Source organism: Camellia sinensis, chromosome 3 (genome assembly GCF_055761805.1).
Source record: "Camellia sinensis isolate YWXY chromosome 3, ASM5576180v1, whole genome shotgun sequence".
Lineage (NCBI taxonomy): Eukaryota > Viridiplantae > Streptophyta > Magnoliopsida > Ericales > Theaceae > Camellia > Camellia sinensis.
The window spans coordinates 64,385,006-64,404,694 of NC_138963.1; the positions used below are offsets into that span (position 1 = coordinate 64,385,006).

Consider the following 19,689-nt stretch of genomic DNA (forward strand, 5'->3'; position numbering starts at 1 on the left):
AGACGTTATGAAATGTTCATTTTGATGTACCATTATTATGTTCTGATATGAGACTGATGTGATAGATATGTATGATCGGTTTTCTATGTATGATATGATTTGGAATTCGTTCACTAATCTCTTTGCTTTAATGTTATTCACTGGACTTTAGCTTACTGTTTATATATATATATATATATATATATATATGTATAGGTGAGTGTTCTAAAGGACAAGTCTAGAAGGGGTCTTTAGCTGAGCCACCGTTTTGAAGCCTACCGAGTTGTTTTGTATGCCTCAGAGTTGGGGCTAGGTCTGGAAGGCCGTTGCCAAGCTTTTAATCATGATGTATACTTTTGGCTCGTACATATGTTTTGTATGCAATATTATGTTATAAGTTATGTATTGTTATGTAAGTAAATTAACGTTTATATGTGTACATGTTTGCTCATATAGATGCACAACTCATTAGACCATTGGTATTTTGTATAATGCTTCCACTAGCCTCGATTATTTTGATTGTACAGGAAGGCCTTTGGTAATCTCGGATTACTGGCCGGTCACGACGCTAAACCTATAGGGGTTGGTTTGGGTCATGACACATATCATATATATCTATTTACAATAACACAATTCAAATAACACATGACACATAATTATCATATAAACACATAATCAATGCAAATCACAGAGTTAATTAATTAAGGAGGGGGTTGTCACAGCAAAGATAAAAAACTAAACCAAAGTTACATAGTGGTTAGTGGAGGCGATGAGCATGGCAATGACAAGGATGATGATGAGCTTGATCAGACAGAGTATTGTTTGGATGGGTTTTAAAAAGGTGAATATTACTTAAAAGAATAGTAGATAGTTTGAGTGATGAATTGATTTAGAAAACTAATGTGTAGTTGAGAATAAGTATGAATTTTACTATATAAAAATTGAATATGGATCATATATTGTTTTTTTATATATAATTTTGGGTAATTTTGTATAACTATAAAAAATTATTGTGATCACAGTTTACTTATTATGTGATGTATCATTGTTATATTATCGTAATGAGTTTTATTATTACTGTCTATTATCAAGGTAGTGGTGAGACGTCACATGATAAATAAAAATACGTTTTGTTATTGTTATTATTATTATTATTATTATTATTATTATTATTATTATTATTATTATTATTATATATTTCCTTATTTATTTTTTACAATGTTCAAAAAATAATTTATGATCATTGTTAGTTTTTGCAGAGGAGAAGTCAAAAATAAATTTTAACCAAATTCAAGTTATAACTAATTTGAGATTGAAAAGGAAAGTTCAAAAAAAATTATAATTATATATAATTTTAAAATATTTTTTAAAAAAATACAAAGAAAAATTGGAATTACAAATTATAATTATCAAACAACCTAATTCTATTATGGAAAGATTTAAATGAAAAATTGATCAAATTTAAATTTATAATTATTAAATATTTTTAATTAGCCATCAATTTTCAATTCAAGTTCTAGTTTGATTTGATCTTAAATAGTTTTTCAAATATAAATATATCTTAATATTGATACAATCAACATTAGACATATTTTAAGAAGGAAAAATTATATCGATAGTCCTCACATTTTGTCTCTTGTGTCAATTTGAACTCTGTAATTTCAATTAGTTTGATTTTGATCTTTAATTTTAGATTTTGTATTAATTTGGTCCAATTAATAATGACAGTTAAGGTTTTTGAAAGAAAATAGTTATTGAATTGGTTAAGATTAATTTACTAAGTTGAATAAGTTTATAATTTTGTCTATAAAAATATAACAGATGCTACTCATGTGTGTATTTTAAATATAAAAAAAAAACACTAGCAATTATAACAATTGGACTAAATTGAGACAAAATTATAAATTCAGGATTAAAATCGAGTAAATTAAAATTGTAATGATAAAAATAACACAAAAATTAAAATATAGGGACTACCAATGTAATTTATCCTTTTAAGAATAAGTACATAATTTCTTAATTAATTTTAAAATTGCTAATAAATATACCAAACAAATATGTACATGTTTCCTTTTTTTGTTATAAATTTAAAAATATATATATTTACTAATTAAAAATTAAATAAATAGGCAGGTCTACTAATGGATTGGACATGAACAAGACGATTTTCCAAGGACTAGGCTTAAATCAAGAATTATTGGCAACAAAATCAACTCAAACTAAATTTTCTTAGCTACTTTTTAGTGTTTTAATCCAATATTAGAATCTCCAAATTAGCTCATATAAGCCATGAACTAATAAATTGTGATATAATTTAAATATATTTGGACTAGAATATGACCTACCATTTAGGGTGACTTTATCTTAGATTATTTTTTCATGCTATTCATTTGATTGTTTTAAACATAAGTATATAGTTTTATTTATTTATTTTAAAACAAAGTTCAAATTTTTTAATAATTATGTATAAAATATGTCCATATTTCTTATTTTTATTATAAAAAATGCTTACAACTATCTATTTACTAATTTAATAAATAGATAAGTCAAATGATTCATATAAGTTCAAAATATACCAAGATAATTTTTAATAATTATGTGAAGGATAAGTTGGTGTAAATCTAATAACCAAACCAAACCAAGCCTTAAATCCCATCAAATAGGGTTAACTGCATGAATATTTCTTCTCCATGCGGCCTTATCAAAGGCCACTTTGTCAGTCAAATTAAGTAGATCCATATCTCTATTTATAACGCTAACCAACATTAATCTAGGCCTACCCGTTCTCTAACACTCCCATCTACTGTTATAGAATCACATCTCTTCATTATTGTCTTTTTTGGTGTAAATCCATATCTTCGTTAGTGTAAATCTAATGTTAAGCCAAAATTTAATATCACAAGTGAATCTTAATCCATTTTTATGTAAATCTTGTAACATAAGACAAATTATAATTTTGATGCTAGACAAATTTTTAGACTTTTCAAAATATGAAAAAATTAATATATTGACAAATATAATTTACCACTATTATATGATAAATTAAATTTACGAAACTCATAAGACGAAATGTATTTATATTTTACCATAAATATATTTTTTGTGATTTATTTTTTAATTTTGACCAATTAAATTATGACATGTATTTGTTATTAAGAACTTAAAACACACAATTAATGACATAAGAATAAATAAAAAAAAAAAACTCTTATATGTAACTGTGATAAAAATAAATAAAATTTAATTAATTCTAAAACTTTTTTGCTAAATATTGTAGATAAATTTTTAGATTATTATTTAATTTTAAAAATTAATTTTTAAGTATTTATTTATATCCATGCATAGCATGGGTAAGTATGCTAGTATATTGAGATGAGAAAGTGATTCTTAATTATTAATTAAAATCGCATTTGTAAGCTAAATAGAAATTTGATTATTTCACTTTTCTATGATAATCTACATTTATTCAAGAATTTTAGCTATTTAAGGATAAAAAAACAATTAAACCCACAATATTTTAAATTTTATTATTTTTTCATGTATGATCCCTAATAATCCAAACGCTTGGATAGTAGTGACATTATTATTACCAATAACCTCATTTGTAATAATGAGATTTACATTTCTTTCAAAATTATTATCATTCAAATATATTCCTACTTAGACAGAAGGTTTAGACCAGAAATTAGATCGAGTGACGTAACAAAAAACAAACAAATCCTCGAACTGTCTCTCATCACCTTGTTTTCATTTTTTTCCTCTCTTCCTCTCAACCATGTAGGTGAGTTTGAAGTGAATCATCACTTCCTTGCCAAGGCCGGTCCTAGGTTAACGCTAGTGAGATCTGCACCTGGGGCTTCCAAATTTTGACCCAAAATAGGACTTCAAATTTTGAAAATCCTTTATACCATTAAGTTTTCAAAAAGACCCAAATATTATTAGAGGCCCTCCAAAACAAAAGGCTTACCAAAAAAAGGCCCAAACACAAACATGCTATAGGCTAACATTAAAAACAAATAAAAAAAGTTAGCCCAATTAAGAAAAATATATATTTTCAAATCAAGTGGGTGATTTGTAGCCTGCTTCACTTTTTTCTTTTTTTATTATAATATTTCTTTACTACTCTCAAAGGCCCACTAAAAAAAGGCCCAAACACAAACATGTTATAGGTCAACATTAAAAGCAAATAAAAAAAGTTAGCCCAATTAACAAAAAAAAAAAAAAAGAACTATTTTCAAATTGAAAAAGATTTTCTGAAACATGGCGAGTTTTTAGATGTTGATTGGAGAGATCTATTTTCAGAGTTGAAAGTCTTGAAAGAAATATTACTAGAAGAAACCAAAAGGCCAATTGAAGTGATAAATTATTTGAAGGTAATGAATCGTTGTTTTCCAAATGCATGGATTGCTTATAGAATTTTGTTGACCACACCAGTTACTGCTGTCTTGGGAGAAAGAAGCATTTCGAAGTTGAAGTTTATTAAATCTTATCTTCGGTCAACCATGTCTCAAGAAAGATTGAATGGATTAGCTTTGTTATTCATTGAAAATGATATAGCAGATAAATTAGATTATACAAGCTTAATTAGTAATTTTACAGCTAAAAATGCAAGAAGACTAATGTTTAAGTGATATTTTATCATAGTTGGCTCAATTTTTATTTGGTATTATAGCTTTACATTTTTTTCCCCCTTATTGTAAACTGGATTTTGTCATTTTGAATTCTTGTAATGATTTTTTTCCTATCATAATCCATATAAGTAAATTTTTGTATTGATAATCGCAAATACTAACTTGTGCATTTTTGTTATTTATTATATTATTCAAAATTTTTGTTTGATAAATATGTATAAAAGTCCTTGAAACTTCGCCTAGGGCCTTGTAGAATTCAGGGCCGGCCCTGCTCTCTGCGATGATTTGGGTTATGGTATTACATTTGTAAATATGTTAATAGGTATGTGATGTTTTATTAAATTTGCATTGACGAAAAATTGATGAGGTTAAGACTCGCAAAGGAGAGCAAATGAAGGCGACTATTGTTGTGAGGAGATTAGATTTATGGTGGAGGAAGAATGTGAGGAGATGAGGTGGAGAGAGTGCAGAGGCAGGCTTGTTTGAGGAAAGGTGGTTCTTCATGGAATTCCTTGAACGGCTTGATAGAATATATTCTTTCATTTTGATTATGAAAATGCCATTCATGGAATTTCTTGAATGGTATTCTTTTGTTATCTATTGTATGTATGGTGCGTAATGATTAATTTATTTATTTTTATTGTCAAAACAAAATTAATGTACTAAGATTAAACTTGTAAAATTACTCGACCTCAACTCGTTTTCGTTAGATAAACAAGTCAAATTTAAACGCATTTTAAAGTTATCTTCTTATAAATAAATAAACAAACCTGCTTTTGCTTATGCAGTGGGAATTTATTTTAGTAAAACTCTTATTTGATTGTTTTATGAATATATAAGGCTGATAAAACTGACTTGTAGGCCCAATACATGTTAGGCCGATATGGGCTCTTGAAACACGAAATAATTATCAGCCCATGAAATTAGAGATTTCTCAAATGTACTAGAAAGTTCGTTTCGTTGACCCAAGCCAAAATGAATAAAGTCTCGAAAGTACTGGAATACTCCTCCTCTTGTTATAAATACCAAACACGTCCCTCGCATCCATTCGCAGTACAATCACGAGCAACTTTCTCGGTAACCAAACAGAGTTCTAATTTCTAAACTCCTAATTTTCTTTCTCTATTTCAATTCGATTCCATTTCAAATCCAGCATACAAAAATGTCGCTGATCCCAAGCTTCTTCAGCAACCGACGAGGCAGCAGCGTCTTCGATCCCTTCTCTCTTACCGTCTGGGACCCCTTGAGAGACTTTCCATTTCCCGATTTATCTCGGGAAAATTCGGCAATCGCGAACGCTTGCATGGACTGGAAGGAAACTCCGGAAGCGCACGTGATCAAGGCGGATCTACCAGGGCTGATGAAAGAGGAAGTGAAGGTGGAGATCGAGGACGATAGGGTTTTGCAGATCAGCGGAGAGAGGAAGGTTGACAAGGAGGAGAAGAACGATACTTGGCACCGTATGGAGCGCAGTAGCGGGAAGTTCCTGAGGCGGTTTAGGCTGCCGGAGAATGCGAAGATGGATGGGGTGAAGGCATCTATGGAGAACGGAGTTCTCACTGTTACGGTTCCCAAGGACGAAGTGAAGAAGCCTGATGTTAAGGCCATTGAAATCTCTGGTTAAATTTTTCTGTTTTTTTTTTTTTTTTTTGTTTTAGGGGGGGTTGTGTGTAATGTTTTGTTTGGTCTGTTTAATATGTGAATGTAGTGGTCATATATATGTTGGGTTGGTTTGCCTAAATCAAACCATAATATGTAATGGTGAAATAATATATATATATATATATATTAAAGTGATTTTGGATTGGATTTTGTGGGTGATAACAACTCATCGGCCAAGGCCGATTGGTGGAGTTATGACAGCTTAATTGGCTGAACAATTTTATAGTTTAAATGTTAAAAAATTATTAAAAGAATTAATATCTTATATTAAAAAGTTGAAAAATATATACATATAAATATTAAAAAATTATTTTAAACATATTAATTTTTTATTTTTATTTTAATTAAAAAAATTAGTAAAATAATATGTTTTCGAAAATGTTTAGATATAAGATTAAAAAGAGTTTGCAGTCTGTGAACAGTTTGAAGTTTACTCGTAATCTAAGGTGGGTCTGAGTAGGGGTGAGCAGCGGATATACCGATCCGCCAAATTCGACCGAACCGAACCGATCCGCCACATTTTGGACGGATGCGTGATGATGAGCGGACGGTTGCGGATTGATTTTCTCCAATCCGCCAATTTGGCGGACGGATGGCGGATTTAAGATTTTTTGGCCGCAACCGAACCGCCAAACCGCCAAATCGCGAGCACCTGTAGTAATTTATAAGACTTTGTATTTTCAATTTGTTTAAATATTATGTTTGTGTTTTCAATTGAAAAAGAGTTTAAATATTCTGTTGAAAAAAAGTTTTCAACTTGAATATATTTTTGAATTGAAAAAAATAAACGTATTATTCATCTATATTTTTTAGTTTTTAAATCTAACTCTAAAAATAATAAATAATAAATATGATATATGCTGGTTGGTTTTTGTTTTCAAAAACATATGTAGATGTAACAATATAGAGACATTCAATCTCTACTACTGCTCTGTTTATGGTTTTGGTGGTTTGAATTGTTATTATATTTTAAGAATTACAGATTGTAATACTTTATAGGGATGAATCATGCTGTGATTGTAATATGTGGATGAAGCATACAGTGATCGTGATATTCTAAAGTTTCAAACTTTCTTTCTTTGGATAAGGCATACAGTGATTGTAATACATTTTTAAGTCATTGACTGTAATACTTTTTTTTTTCTTTTTTTTTTTTTAAGGAAGTGCACAAGTTGAATTATGTTGAAAATTTATAAAATTTTAAACCGCCAAACCGATTCGCATCCATCCGCCAAACCGTCAATCCGCTCAATCCACATCCGCCGGATTGGCGGACGGATGCGGATTGATTTTCTTCAATCCGCCAATCTGGCGGACGGATGGCGGATTGGAGGTTTCGTGGCCGCAACCGACCCGCGCCCACCCCTAGGTCTGAGTCATTATTTTAAAGCTTGGGTTAGATTGTGGGCTCGTTTCATAGTCCGATTTATTGGCCCGTTTAGGGCCTATTCAAGGTTATATATAGTGTTTTTTTAGTGAAAGGTTAAAAAATTTTGATAAAAAAATTGTAAAAATATTTAGGCTTGCGTAAGTTCGGCCCCATCGACGCAAGTAAGACCAGAATATCTTTTAGACTTGGGCTTAATCTTTTCTGACTTGCAACCTAGTTTGACTTGAATTTTAGCAAAAGTTGATGAAGCTTGATATAGGCTGAGCGAAACCAAATTTACACTACTATTCATATGCTTGAATATGTAATTGAGAACTAGGGGCTAGGTCAATGATGCTGGGCACGCTCATTGGCCAAGGTCAATTGGTAAGAGTTAGGATAGTCCAATTAATTGAATAAAATAGTTAAGTCATGTTTAGCTTTATAAGATTATTAGTGAAAAGATTGTTAGTGTGATACAATATTTTAAAAAGTGCACTTAAGTTCAAAGCAACACAAGGCGTAGCTCTGCGCCTCATGCATAGCGAGTCGAGGGGACACAAAGGAGGTGTAGCAGAGGCGATGAGGCGTGTGCCTTTTTTAAAGGCTTGAGGCGTGTATTTTTGGCGCTTTGCGTTTTTTCTGCTACTACAGCCCATTTGGTTTTGGTGTGAATACCTACATGGAATAAATTTTCATTTACAATATAAAATGATCAAAACTTGGGTTAAAAGAGCAAACCTGATTGCGATTGTGATCTCTAAGACGACGAAGGTTCGATTCCTATTCCGATCTCTGAGATGACGATGGCAATTGAGACGACGAAGGTTTGACTCCTATTCTCATCTCCTCTGGTACGGCTCTTCCTCTTCTCTCTCTAGTGGAAAAAAACCCTCGTCTTCTCTCTGGTTTCTGTCTCGCTTAATATCGCTCTCTCTCTCTCTCTCTCTCTCTCTCTCTCTCTCTTTCTCCCTCTCTCATTTTGATTCATATATATATATATAATATACTTATAGCTAATATAGAAAATATAATTTATTCATATATATATAATATTATATAATACCTAGAATACCTATCATATAATATATAATATACTTATAGATAACATATAAAATATAATATATATTTATACATAGTAATAAAAAAAATAAACACATGTATGTAAAATAAAATAAAATAAAAATTAATTGAAACACATTATTTAAAAAATATAATAAATAAATAAAATAATATATATATTAAAAAAATTAATTATTTTTTTTTCTTCTTCTCTTCTCTTCTATTCTCTTCTTATTAAAAGAATTAATAATATACATATAAAATGTTTGTTTACGTTGAAAATAGTGTTATATTAATATTTTGCTTAACTTCTATAACTCGTTTCTCGTCTCGCGTCTCGGCGCTTAGGCTCCAGGTGACCTTGGCGCCTCGATGCGCCTAGAACTTTTTAAAACACTGGTGTGATAGAATTGAATGAAAAGATCATTAGTGTGTAGGAATGGCAACGGGCCGGGGCGGGGCCGGGGATGCCACTCCCCTGTCACGACCCAAACCCGTCCCTATGGGTTTAGCACCGTAACCAGCCAGTAATTCGAGGTTACCGAAGGCCTGCTTAACAGTAATACAGTAGAACAGAGTATAGGGGCCTTGCGGAAGCCAATACAATAAATAAACAATGTCCAATGAGTTGTGATAGTCTGTATGCCAAAAAGACTTTTCATGCATACATATATATATACACACAGTACAGAACAATATGTACAACATTTATAATCATTCAGATTAGGGACCTAATCCCTATTAAACAGTACAGTAACAGTCTATACAGTCTATACAGTTAACAAAACAGTTACAGACACAGACGGGGGAAATTAAAGTACCCCTAAGCCATAACTTGATAGGCTCGGAACCTCGCAGTGAGGCACAGTGGTTGGCTTGACAAAACTGGAGCTTACCCCGACGCTATTAGCCGCGGTCTGGTGCCTGTACACCTACATATATATATGAGCAGTGAGTTAAAGCCCAGTGAATAACACAATGCGTAAAGAGGTTTAGAATGAATGTCCTTACAGTAATGAAAACAGTTCATTAAATCAGTATTTCAGTCGTTCAGTCAGTACAGTCATATGTAGTACATCCATTAGCATAACAGTATAGTAAACAGTGGGTCTTGAAAGATCGAACAGTCAATGATAGCCATCAATTAGTAAACAGTAGTGGTTCCAACAAGGGAACCGACAGAGACCTCTGTAACAGTAATAGTCAATAACAGTAGTTGCTAAGGATGCCACAATACAGTTTAGAATAGAGGACATACATTCATTCTATTAATAGTATCAATTCAGAAACAGTACAATTCAATTGTTCAGAAGATAATCATTTTTGAACATATCTTTACACAGTTGTTACTCACAGAGTTCTGGGCTACAGTTAGGCTAGAGCGCGTCCCCAGTCGCCAACCCTACACAGTTTATAGATTGACCACATATTAAGCTATACAGTTGGGAAAGATAATAATTTAATCCCTAATTTGCCTCGGTGTGGTTCTACATCTATACCCTCTTTAAGATGCCTTAAACTAGGCCTAAGAATACCTAGGATGAAATGAGGATACAAAGATGCACTTTGAAAGCATTTTCAGAATTTTTAGAAAATAGGGTTCCAGCTCGAGCGTCGATTACTCCGCTCGAGCGGAAATGCAGACAAAGGTTTCCGCTCGAGCGCAAACTTAGACGCTCGAGCGTACTTCAAAACAGTCAAAAGTGCTGGATAGGTGAAAATCACGCTCGATTGGGCGCTCGACATCCGCTCAAGCGTAAGACACAAGGTCCCGCTCGAGCGTCAATTACCCCGCTCGAGCGGACACCAAAGCAGTGCAAAATACTAGGAGCACGAATTTCACGCTCGAGCGCCAGTCACCCCGCTCGAGCGTGAGTTCAAAATCTGGAATTCCCAGATTTGAACCTCAAGCTCAAATTCAACTTTCAAAGCATTAAATTCAATCCTCTTGGGCTCATTTCTTGGAAAACATTTGCAAATACATAGTATAACATGGTTTAAAGCTCAATTTGTAAAATCAAAACCCAAGGGAAGATTAATTCAACTCAAATTCAAACCAATTTTCATGAACTTAACTTCAATGCAACATGCATGAATTTCAACCACTTTCAAGCTTTAAACACTTGCTCTAATGAGCCAATTGTTCCAAAAACAAGATGAAAACATGGTCTATTGCAAATATATGAACATGCATGCAAGATTTCCATGAAATCAAACCTCACAATGCAAGGATAAACACATGCATGCAACAATTGAGCTCTAATTCAATACTATTGAACCAATTCAAGCCTTAGATCACTAAAGACCCATAAATCATGCAAGAATCAACTTAAAGACACAATTAAGAGGTTGAATTCCTTACCTAGGTCTTTAATTACAAGTGTAGAAGTTCAATTAGGCAAATCTCCTACAATTTCTTCAAGTCTCCAAGCAAAACACAAGAAGAAATTCAATTCCTCTCCCTCTCTCTCTCTTGGTCGGCTAAGGCAAGGGAAATGAGCTGATGAAATGTTTGCCTAACTGTATAATAAAGCTCAAATATAGTTCATGAAGTGGCCCACTCACAATGGCAAAGTTGTAGATAAGCCTAACTCTTTAATTAGCTTTACTTAATCTAGTTTAATCACACTAAATCAAATTTTAGATAAATATGCCATAAAATCACATAAATTATGATGATCGTAAAACACTAATCGATTTTCTGGTTTGGTCGCCAATAAGGCCTTCAATTCGCAATTTAAACATAAAATATGAACAGATAATCAAACAGTCAACAGATAGATAATGCATTTAAACAGATACAGTCAATCAATCAGTTTCAGATTTCAGTCAGTCAGTTCAGTATTTCAACCAGTTCAATTACTTTTCATAATCAGTCTCAGTTTAGCAGTAATCGGTAGCTTATCGGTAAACAGTGGTGAGGGTTGTTACAGTCTCCACTCCTTAAAAAGAGTTTAGTCCTCTAAACTCGAGTTACCTTCGTTTTGGAAGAAAATAGGATTCAGTGGAAACAGTTCAGGATATCTTTTAGCTATGTCATCTTCCCTTTCCAAAGTGGCATATACGCCACCATGGTTTTGTTAGTCGACTTTCACTAACGGGATCTCTTTGTTTCTCAACTTCTTGATCTGTCTGTTTACAATCTGAATAGGTCGTTCCTCGTAAGTGTAGTCATCACTCAGCACTACACGAATAGGCTTTATCACATGGAAAGGATCCCGGAGGTAATCCCTCAACATAGAAACGTGGAAGACGTTGTGCATATGCTCCATTTCAGGAGGAAGTGCAACTTGATACGCCACCAGATTGATTTTCTCAATAATCTCGTACGATCTGACATATCTCGGCGCTAACTTGCATTTGACTCCAAAACGAGTCTGGCCTTTCATCGGTGTCACTTTCACAAACACGTGATCACCTACTTCATATTCTTTGTCTCGTCTTCTGACATCAGCATAACTTTTCTGCCTGCTCTGTGCAGTTTTCAGTCTCTGTTGTATCAGTTTCACTTTCTCAGTCATTTCATATACAATCTCAGGCCCAAGCAAAGACCAATCTCCAACTTCTGCCCAGCAAATCGGAGACCTACATTTTCTGCCATACAATGCCTCGAAAGGCGCCATACCAATACTTGAATGATAATTGTTGTTGTAGGCGAATTCGGCTAAGGGCAAATGGCTTTCCCAGTTTTTCTGAAAATCAAGGACACACATTCTTAGTAAATCCTCCAGAGTCTGGATGGTCCTTTCTGACTGGCCATTTGTCTGAGGATGATAAGCACTACTCAGTCTTAATTCAGTACCCAATGTAGTCTGTAAGCTTTGCCAAAATCTCGATGTAAACTTCGAATCCCTGTCAGATACAATGGACACAGGCACTCCATGCAGTCTAACTCATCAATATAGAGTATAGCCAATTTGTCCGCATTATAAATTGTCTTAACAGGTAAGAAGTGAGCAGATTTAGTCAGTCTATCAACAATAACCCAAATTGAGTCCATACCTTTACTGGAGCGAGGCAATCCCACAATAAAATCCATGGTGATATGTTTTCATTTCCACTCCAGTATGGATAAGGGCTGTAATAAGCCTGCGGGTCGTTGATGTTCGGCTTTAACTTGTTGGCAATGAAGACATTTCGATACAAAATCAGCAATTTCTTTCTTCATTCCCGGCCACCAGAAATTCAATTTCAAATCTTGGTACATTTTCGTGTTCCCTGGATGGATAGACAGTTTTGAATTGTGGCCTTCTTACAGAACTCTTCTTTTCAGTTTAGTGTCATTCAGTACACACAGTCTTTCTTGAAATTTCAGTACATTATTTTCAAATTTGAAACCCGGTCTTGGTTTAGTTTCCCTTTCTTCGATGATCTTCTTCAAGAAGTCATCCGATTGTTGTTTCTCTTTAATTTCTTCAATCAGTGCCGGTTGAGCAGAAATAGCAGCTATTGTTCCACCTTGTTCTCGCAAAATAATTTCAATTTCAAATTTTTCAAGGTCACAAAGAAATTCTTTCTGCCCAGTGAGCAAACAGGCTAAATTTTCAATTGATTTCCGGCTCAGTGCATCGGCAACGGAGTTGGCTTTTCCCGGATGGTACAAAATCTGTGGGTCATAGTCTTTAATCAGTTCTAGCCATCTCCGCTGTCTCATGTTCAGTTCTTTCTGTGTGAAGAAGTATTTCAGACTCTTGTGATTTGTATACACCTCACATGTCGCCCCATACAGATAGTGACGCCAGATTTTCAATGTAAATACCACTGCGGCAAGTTCCAAGTCATGGGTTGGGTAATTCTTTTCGTGTGGTCTCAGTTGTTGGGAAGCATAAGCAATAGCTCTCCCATTCTGCATTAAAACACATCCCAAACCCTTATGAGAAGCATCACTAAATACAGTAAAACCATCCGTACCTGAAGGTAGGGTAAGAATCGGTGCAGTTACAAGTCGAGTTTTCAACTCTTGGAATGCTGATTCCCTTTGGTTAGTCCAGTCAAATGATATCCCCTTCTGAGTTAACTGAGTCAACGGTAAGGCAATTTTGGAGAAATCTTTGACAAATCTTCTGTAATATCCAGCCAAACCCAAAAAGTTTCGGACTTCTGTCACATTTGTTAGTCTATGCCAGTTTACTACCGCTTCAATTTTCTGTGGATCAACTGAAATTCCATCTTTGCTAACAATATGCCCCAAAAGCATAACATGATCAAGCCAAAATTCACATTTAGACAGTTTAGCGTAAAGTTTCTGTTCTCTTAGGGTCTGTAGGGCAAGTCTCAGATGATGTTCATGTTCTTCTATACTTTTGGAGTAAATCAGTATGTCATCAATGAATACAACAATAAAGTCATCAAGGTACGGTTTAAAGATTCTGTTCATGAGGTCCATAAATGCAGCAGGTGTATTGGTAACTCCGAAAGGCATAACTAATAATTCGTAATGTCCATACCTCGTTCGAAAAGCATTTTTGTCAATGTCTTCTGGTTTAACTTTCAACTGATGGTATCCTGATCTGAGGTTAATCTTAGAGAACACTTGAGCACCCTGTAACTGATCAAATAAGTCATCAATACGTGGCAATGGGTATTTATTTTTCACAGTTACCTTGTTCAGTTCACGGTAGTCAATACACAGTCTCAGTGAGCCGTCTTTCTTTTTTACAAACAAAACAGGTGCGCCCCACGGTGAAGTACTAGGCCTAATGAACTTCTTATCTAACAGCTCCCGCAGTTGCACTTTCAATTCTTTCAATTCAGTCGGAGCCATTCGGTAAGGAGCTTTAGATACTGGCTAGGTACTCGGAATCACATCAACGGTGAATTCAATCTCCCTGTCAATCAAATCCCCTGGCAGATTATCTGGAAAAACATCTGGGAATTCTCTGACTATGGGAATACTGTTCACATTAGCATTATCATCAGTAGATACAGTCAATACAGAACACAGATACCTTTTACATCCATTCTTAATCAATTTACAAGCTTTCATGGGTGAAATCAGATACGGGGGAGGTACTACTCCAACCCCATTAAACACAAATTCAGGTAAACCAGGTGGATGAAAAATCACTTGTTTCATTACACAGTCTATAGTAGCATGATATTTTTGTAACCAGTCCATCCCTAATATTACATCAAAATGGTCAATGTTCAGTAGCAGTAAATCAATATACAAATGTGCATCCCCAACAATAATTTCACAAGCAGGGGTACATATATGCACAAGTCATGGATCCCTCAACGGGTGATGATACAGTTAACAGATAATTCATGGGTTCTAATGGTCTATTCAGTTTTCGCAAAAAAGCATGTGACACATATGAATGCGTAGACCCCGAATCAATCAGTGCATAAGCATTTTGAGTACAAATAGAGAGAATACCTGACACAACGGTCTCGGTATTCTGCACATCTCCCGGTACTAGGGCGAACACTCGGCCCTGCCTCATGGGCTCTTTCCCGATAGCTTTGGGGTTCGGTTTTGGTGCAACAGTTGATACTGCCACGCTTGGTGCAGCTTTACTATTGGCTTGTAGAGCAGAGGGGCAATCTTTAACTATGTGGCCCACCTTGCCACACCTGTAACAGGCTCCAAATATTTTGTAACAGACCCCTTTGTGCTTCCTGCCACACTCAGAACAGGGTGGTATGAAACCACTCCCTTGGCTGGGGCTAGTTGTTGTCCCCGTATTCTGTTTCTTGTTTAATGGGTTATGCTTGCCTTCTTGAATTTAAAACCCTGCCTTTTACCACGCCATTCAGACGCTGGTGTTTCAGTTTTCAGTGCCTCGATGTTCGATTCAGCCATCAAAGCTCGGTCAAGAACATTTACATAATTCGGTAGCTTCAAAACATTAATTCTGTCCAGTATTGCAACATTAAGGCCGCCTTCAAACTTTCTGGCCTTCTTATAATCAGTGTCCACCATGTGTGGTGCATATCTAGCAAGCTCGGTGAACTTTGTTTCATATTCAGCAACTGACATTGTGCCCTGTCTCAGCTGTTCAAATTCAGTTACTTTTCTGTCCCTGACACACTGAGGGAAGTACTTTTCAAAGAAGGCTCATTTGAACTGAGCCCAAGTCATTATAGTGTTGTCATCGCGGATGAGCATCCACCACCTTCTGGCCTCTTCTTGTAAGGTAAAGGTAGCTAACAATACTTTATGTGCTTCAGAGCACGGAAACACTTCAAATAACTTTTTTGTCTTAAGGACCCATACTTCAGCTTTTAATGGTTCCAGGCCTCCTTGAAAGGATGGCCGTTTCATCTTGCTTAACTTATGTGTCAGTGCAATTATGTCATCATTAACAGGTGGCTCTGGCTGTACTGGAGGAGGTGGGGGCTGTGGGTTCTGTTGTTGTCCTAATCTCTCAGTTATGAGTTCCATCATTCTCTCCAGTCTTGCCATTCTTGCCTCAGAGGATGAGGATTCAGATTCATTTGCAGTTATTGTATTATCCATTCCACTATAAGCAGTTATAGCAATTATAAACATAAGCAGTTGCATACTTAAACAGTTTATCACATTAGCATATATTCAGTCATGTCATAGTCACACATACTTTAACATGTTCATGCAATGCCCTAATCGCTTTTCTAGGACATCCTATAGCTCATTTGGACACGTGTGTGTGGTATAACTCGTAGTTAAGTATCGCTCTGATACCACTCTGTCACGACCCAAACCCGCCCCTATGGGTTTAGCACCGTAACCGGCCAGTAATCCGAGATTACCGAAGGCCTGCTTAACAGTAATACAGTAGAACAGAGTACAGGGGCCTAGCGGAAGCCAATACAGTAAATAAATAATGTCCAATGAGCTGTGACAGTCTGTATGCCAAAAAGACTTTTCATGCATACATACACACAGTGCAGAACAGTATGTACAACATTTATAATCATTTAGATAAGGGACCTAATCCCTATTAAACAGTACAGTAACAGTTTATACTGTCTATACAGTTAACAAAACAGTTACAGAGATAGACAGGGGAAATTAAAGTACTCCTAAGCCATAGCTTGACAGGCTCGAAACCTCGCAGTGAGGCACAGTGGTTGGCTTGACAAAACTGGAGCTTACCCCGACGCTACTAGCCGCGGTCTGGTGCCTGTACACCTACATATATATATATGAGCAGTGAGCTAAAGCCTAGTGAATAACACAATGTGTAAAGAGGTTTAGAATGAATGTCGTTACAGTAATGAAAACAGTTCATTAAATCAGTATTTCAGTCGTTCAGTCAGTACAGTCATATGTGGTACATCCATTAGCATAACAGTACAGTAAACAGTGGCTCTTGAAAGACCGAACAGTTAATGATGCCCATCAATCAGTAAACAGTAGTGGTTCCAACAAGGGAATCGACAGAGATCTCTGTAACAGTAACAGTCAGTAACAGTAGTTGCTAAGGATGCCACAATACAGTTCAGAATAGAGGACATACATTCATTCTATTAATAGTATCAATTTAGAAACAGTACAGTTCAATTGTTCAGAAGATAATCATTTTTGAATATATCTTTACACAGTTATTACTCACAGAGTTCTGGGCTACAGTTAGGCTAGAGCGCGTCCCCAGTCGCCAACCCTACACAATTTACAGATTGAACACACACTAAGCTATACAGTTGGAAAAGATAATAATTTAATCCCTAATTTGCCTCGGTGTGGTTCTACATCTATACCCTCCTTAAGATGCCTTAAACTAGGCCTAAGAATACCTAGGATGAAATGAGGATACAAAGATGCACTTTGAAAGCATTTTCAGAATTTTTAGAAAACAGGGTTCCAGCTCGAGCGTCGATTACTCCGCTCGAGCAGAAATGCAGACAAAGGTTTCCGCTCGAGCGCAGACTTAGACGCTCGAGCATACTGCAAAACAGTCAAAAAGTGCTGGATAGGTGAAAATCACGCTCGATTGGGCGCTCGACATCCGCTCGAGCGTAAGAAACAAGGTCCCGCTCGAGCGTCAATTACCTCGCTCGAGCGGACACCAAAGCAGTGCAAAATACTGGGAGCACGAATTTCACGCTCGAGCGCCAGTCACCCCGCTCGTGCGTGAGTTCAAAATCTGGAATTCTCAGATTTGAACCTCAAGCTTAAATTCAACTTTTAAAGCATTAAATTCAATTCTCTTGGGCTCATTTCCTGGAAAACATTTGCAAATACATAGTATAACATGGTTCAAAGCTCAATTTGTAAAATCAAAGCCCAAGGGAAGATCAATTTAACTCAAATTCAAACCAATTTTCATGAACTTAACTTCAATGCAACATGCATGAATTTAAACCACTTTCAAGCTTTAAACACTTGCTCTAATAAGCCAATTGTTCCAAAAACAAGATGAAAACATGGTCCATTGCAAATATATGAACATGCATGTAAGATTTCCATGAAATCAAACCTCACAATGCAAGGATAAACACATGCATGCAACAATTGTGCTCTAATTCAACACAATTGAACCAATTCAAGCCTTAGATCACTAAAGACCCATAAATCATGCAAGAATCAACTTAATGACACAATTAAGAGGTTGAATTCCTTACCTAGGTCTTTAATTACAAGTGTAGAAGTTCAATTAGGCAAATCTCCTACAATTTCTTCAAGTCTCCAAGCAAAACACAAGAAGAAATTCAATTCCTCTCCCTCTCTCTCTCTTGGTTGGCTAAGGCAAGGGAAATGAGCTGATGAAATGTTTGCCTAAGTGTATAATAAGGCTCAAATATAGTTCATGAAGTGGCCCACTCACAATGGCAAAGTTGTGGATAAGCCTAACTCTTTAATTAGCTTTACTTAATCTAGTTTAATCACACTAAATCAAATTTCAGATAAATATGCCATAAAATTACATAAATTATGATGATCGTAAAACACTAATCGATTTTCGGTTCGGCCGCTGATAAGGCCTTCAATTCGCAATTTAAACATAAAACATGAACAGATAATCAAACAGTCAACGTATAGATAATGCATTTAAACAGATATAGTCAATCAATCAGTTTCAGATTTCAGTCGGTCAGTTCAGTATTTCAATCAGTTCAATTACTTTTCATAATCAGTCTCAGTTTAGTAGTAATCGGCAGCTTATCGGTAAACAGCGGTGAGGGTTGTTACATCCCTGTCCTCGATCCCCGAAAGTAAAAACATCCCCATCCCCGATTCTCGACAGAGAAGCTATTACCTCTCCCACCCCCGTCCCCTAACGGGGATCAGGTTTCCCCGACCCTGAAAAATCCCCGACTTATCTGTTCACAACACACACACACACACTAATTATTCAGATCAACAATAATCATCAACAACATTGTTCATCAACAACAACAGATAACAGATCGGTGGCAACAACTTAGAGATATATATATATATATATAACAACTTAAAAAAAAATTAAAACACCAACAACATGTATATATATATATATAGAGAGAGAGAGAGAGGGTTTCACGGTCACGGTCCTGGTCTTGCTCAGATCGGTGGCAACGGAGGCTTCACGGATGGGCCACGGTTCAGGATCTGTTCAAATTGGTGGTGGTGGATCTGGATGATTGCTGAGTGAGTGAGTGAGGGAGAGAGATGTGAGAAACGGTGAGACTCAGAGAGAGAGATCTGAGTCAGTGAGTGAGGGATCAAGAGAGATGAGAGAAGTTAGTGAGGGAGAGAGAGAGATGAGAGACCGAGAAGATAGAGAGAGATCTGAGTCAGTGAATGAAGGATAGAGAGATGAGAGAAGTCAGTGATATGTCCAATGCACTCTTAAACATATATCCACTGCACTTCACCGCACTCCTAAACATTAGATATAATATAATATAGTAGATATGTCCAGTGCACTCCTAAACATATATATATATATATATACGGGGGACTATTCAGGGATTTTGGGCGGGGCCGGGGCCGGGGCCAGGGCCAAGCAACCTATCACCGTCCCCGACCCGAAAATTAACGGGGATTTAATTTTCAATACAATCCCCGGTCCTATGGGG

General features: G+C 35.6%; 1 protein-coding gene across 1 annotated transcript; it reads left to right on the forward strand.

Annotated features, from left to right (window-relative positions):
* The first annotated feature begins 5,377 nt into the window (after positions 1–5,377).
* On the forward strand, positions 5,378–6,400 carry LOC114283773 (17.3 kDa class I heat shock protein). Its single transcript, XM_028226657.2, has one exon. The coding sequence runs from the start codon at positions 5,773–5,775 to the stop codon at positions 6,232–6,234; it is 462 nt and encodes a 153-aa protein (XP_028082458.2). The 5' UTR covers positions 5,378–5,772; the 3' UTR covers positions 6,235–6,400.
* Positions 6,401–19,689: the final 13,289 nt, after the last annotated feature.

Bases quoted from the DNA above. Each gene is read 5' to 3' on its own strand.
- LOC114283773 (XM_028226657.2), top strand. From the start codon at position 5,773: ATGTCGCTGATCCCAAGCTTCTTCAGCAACCGACGAGGCAGCAGCGTC.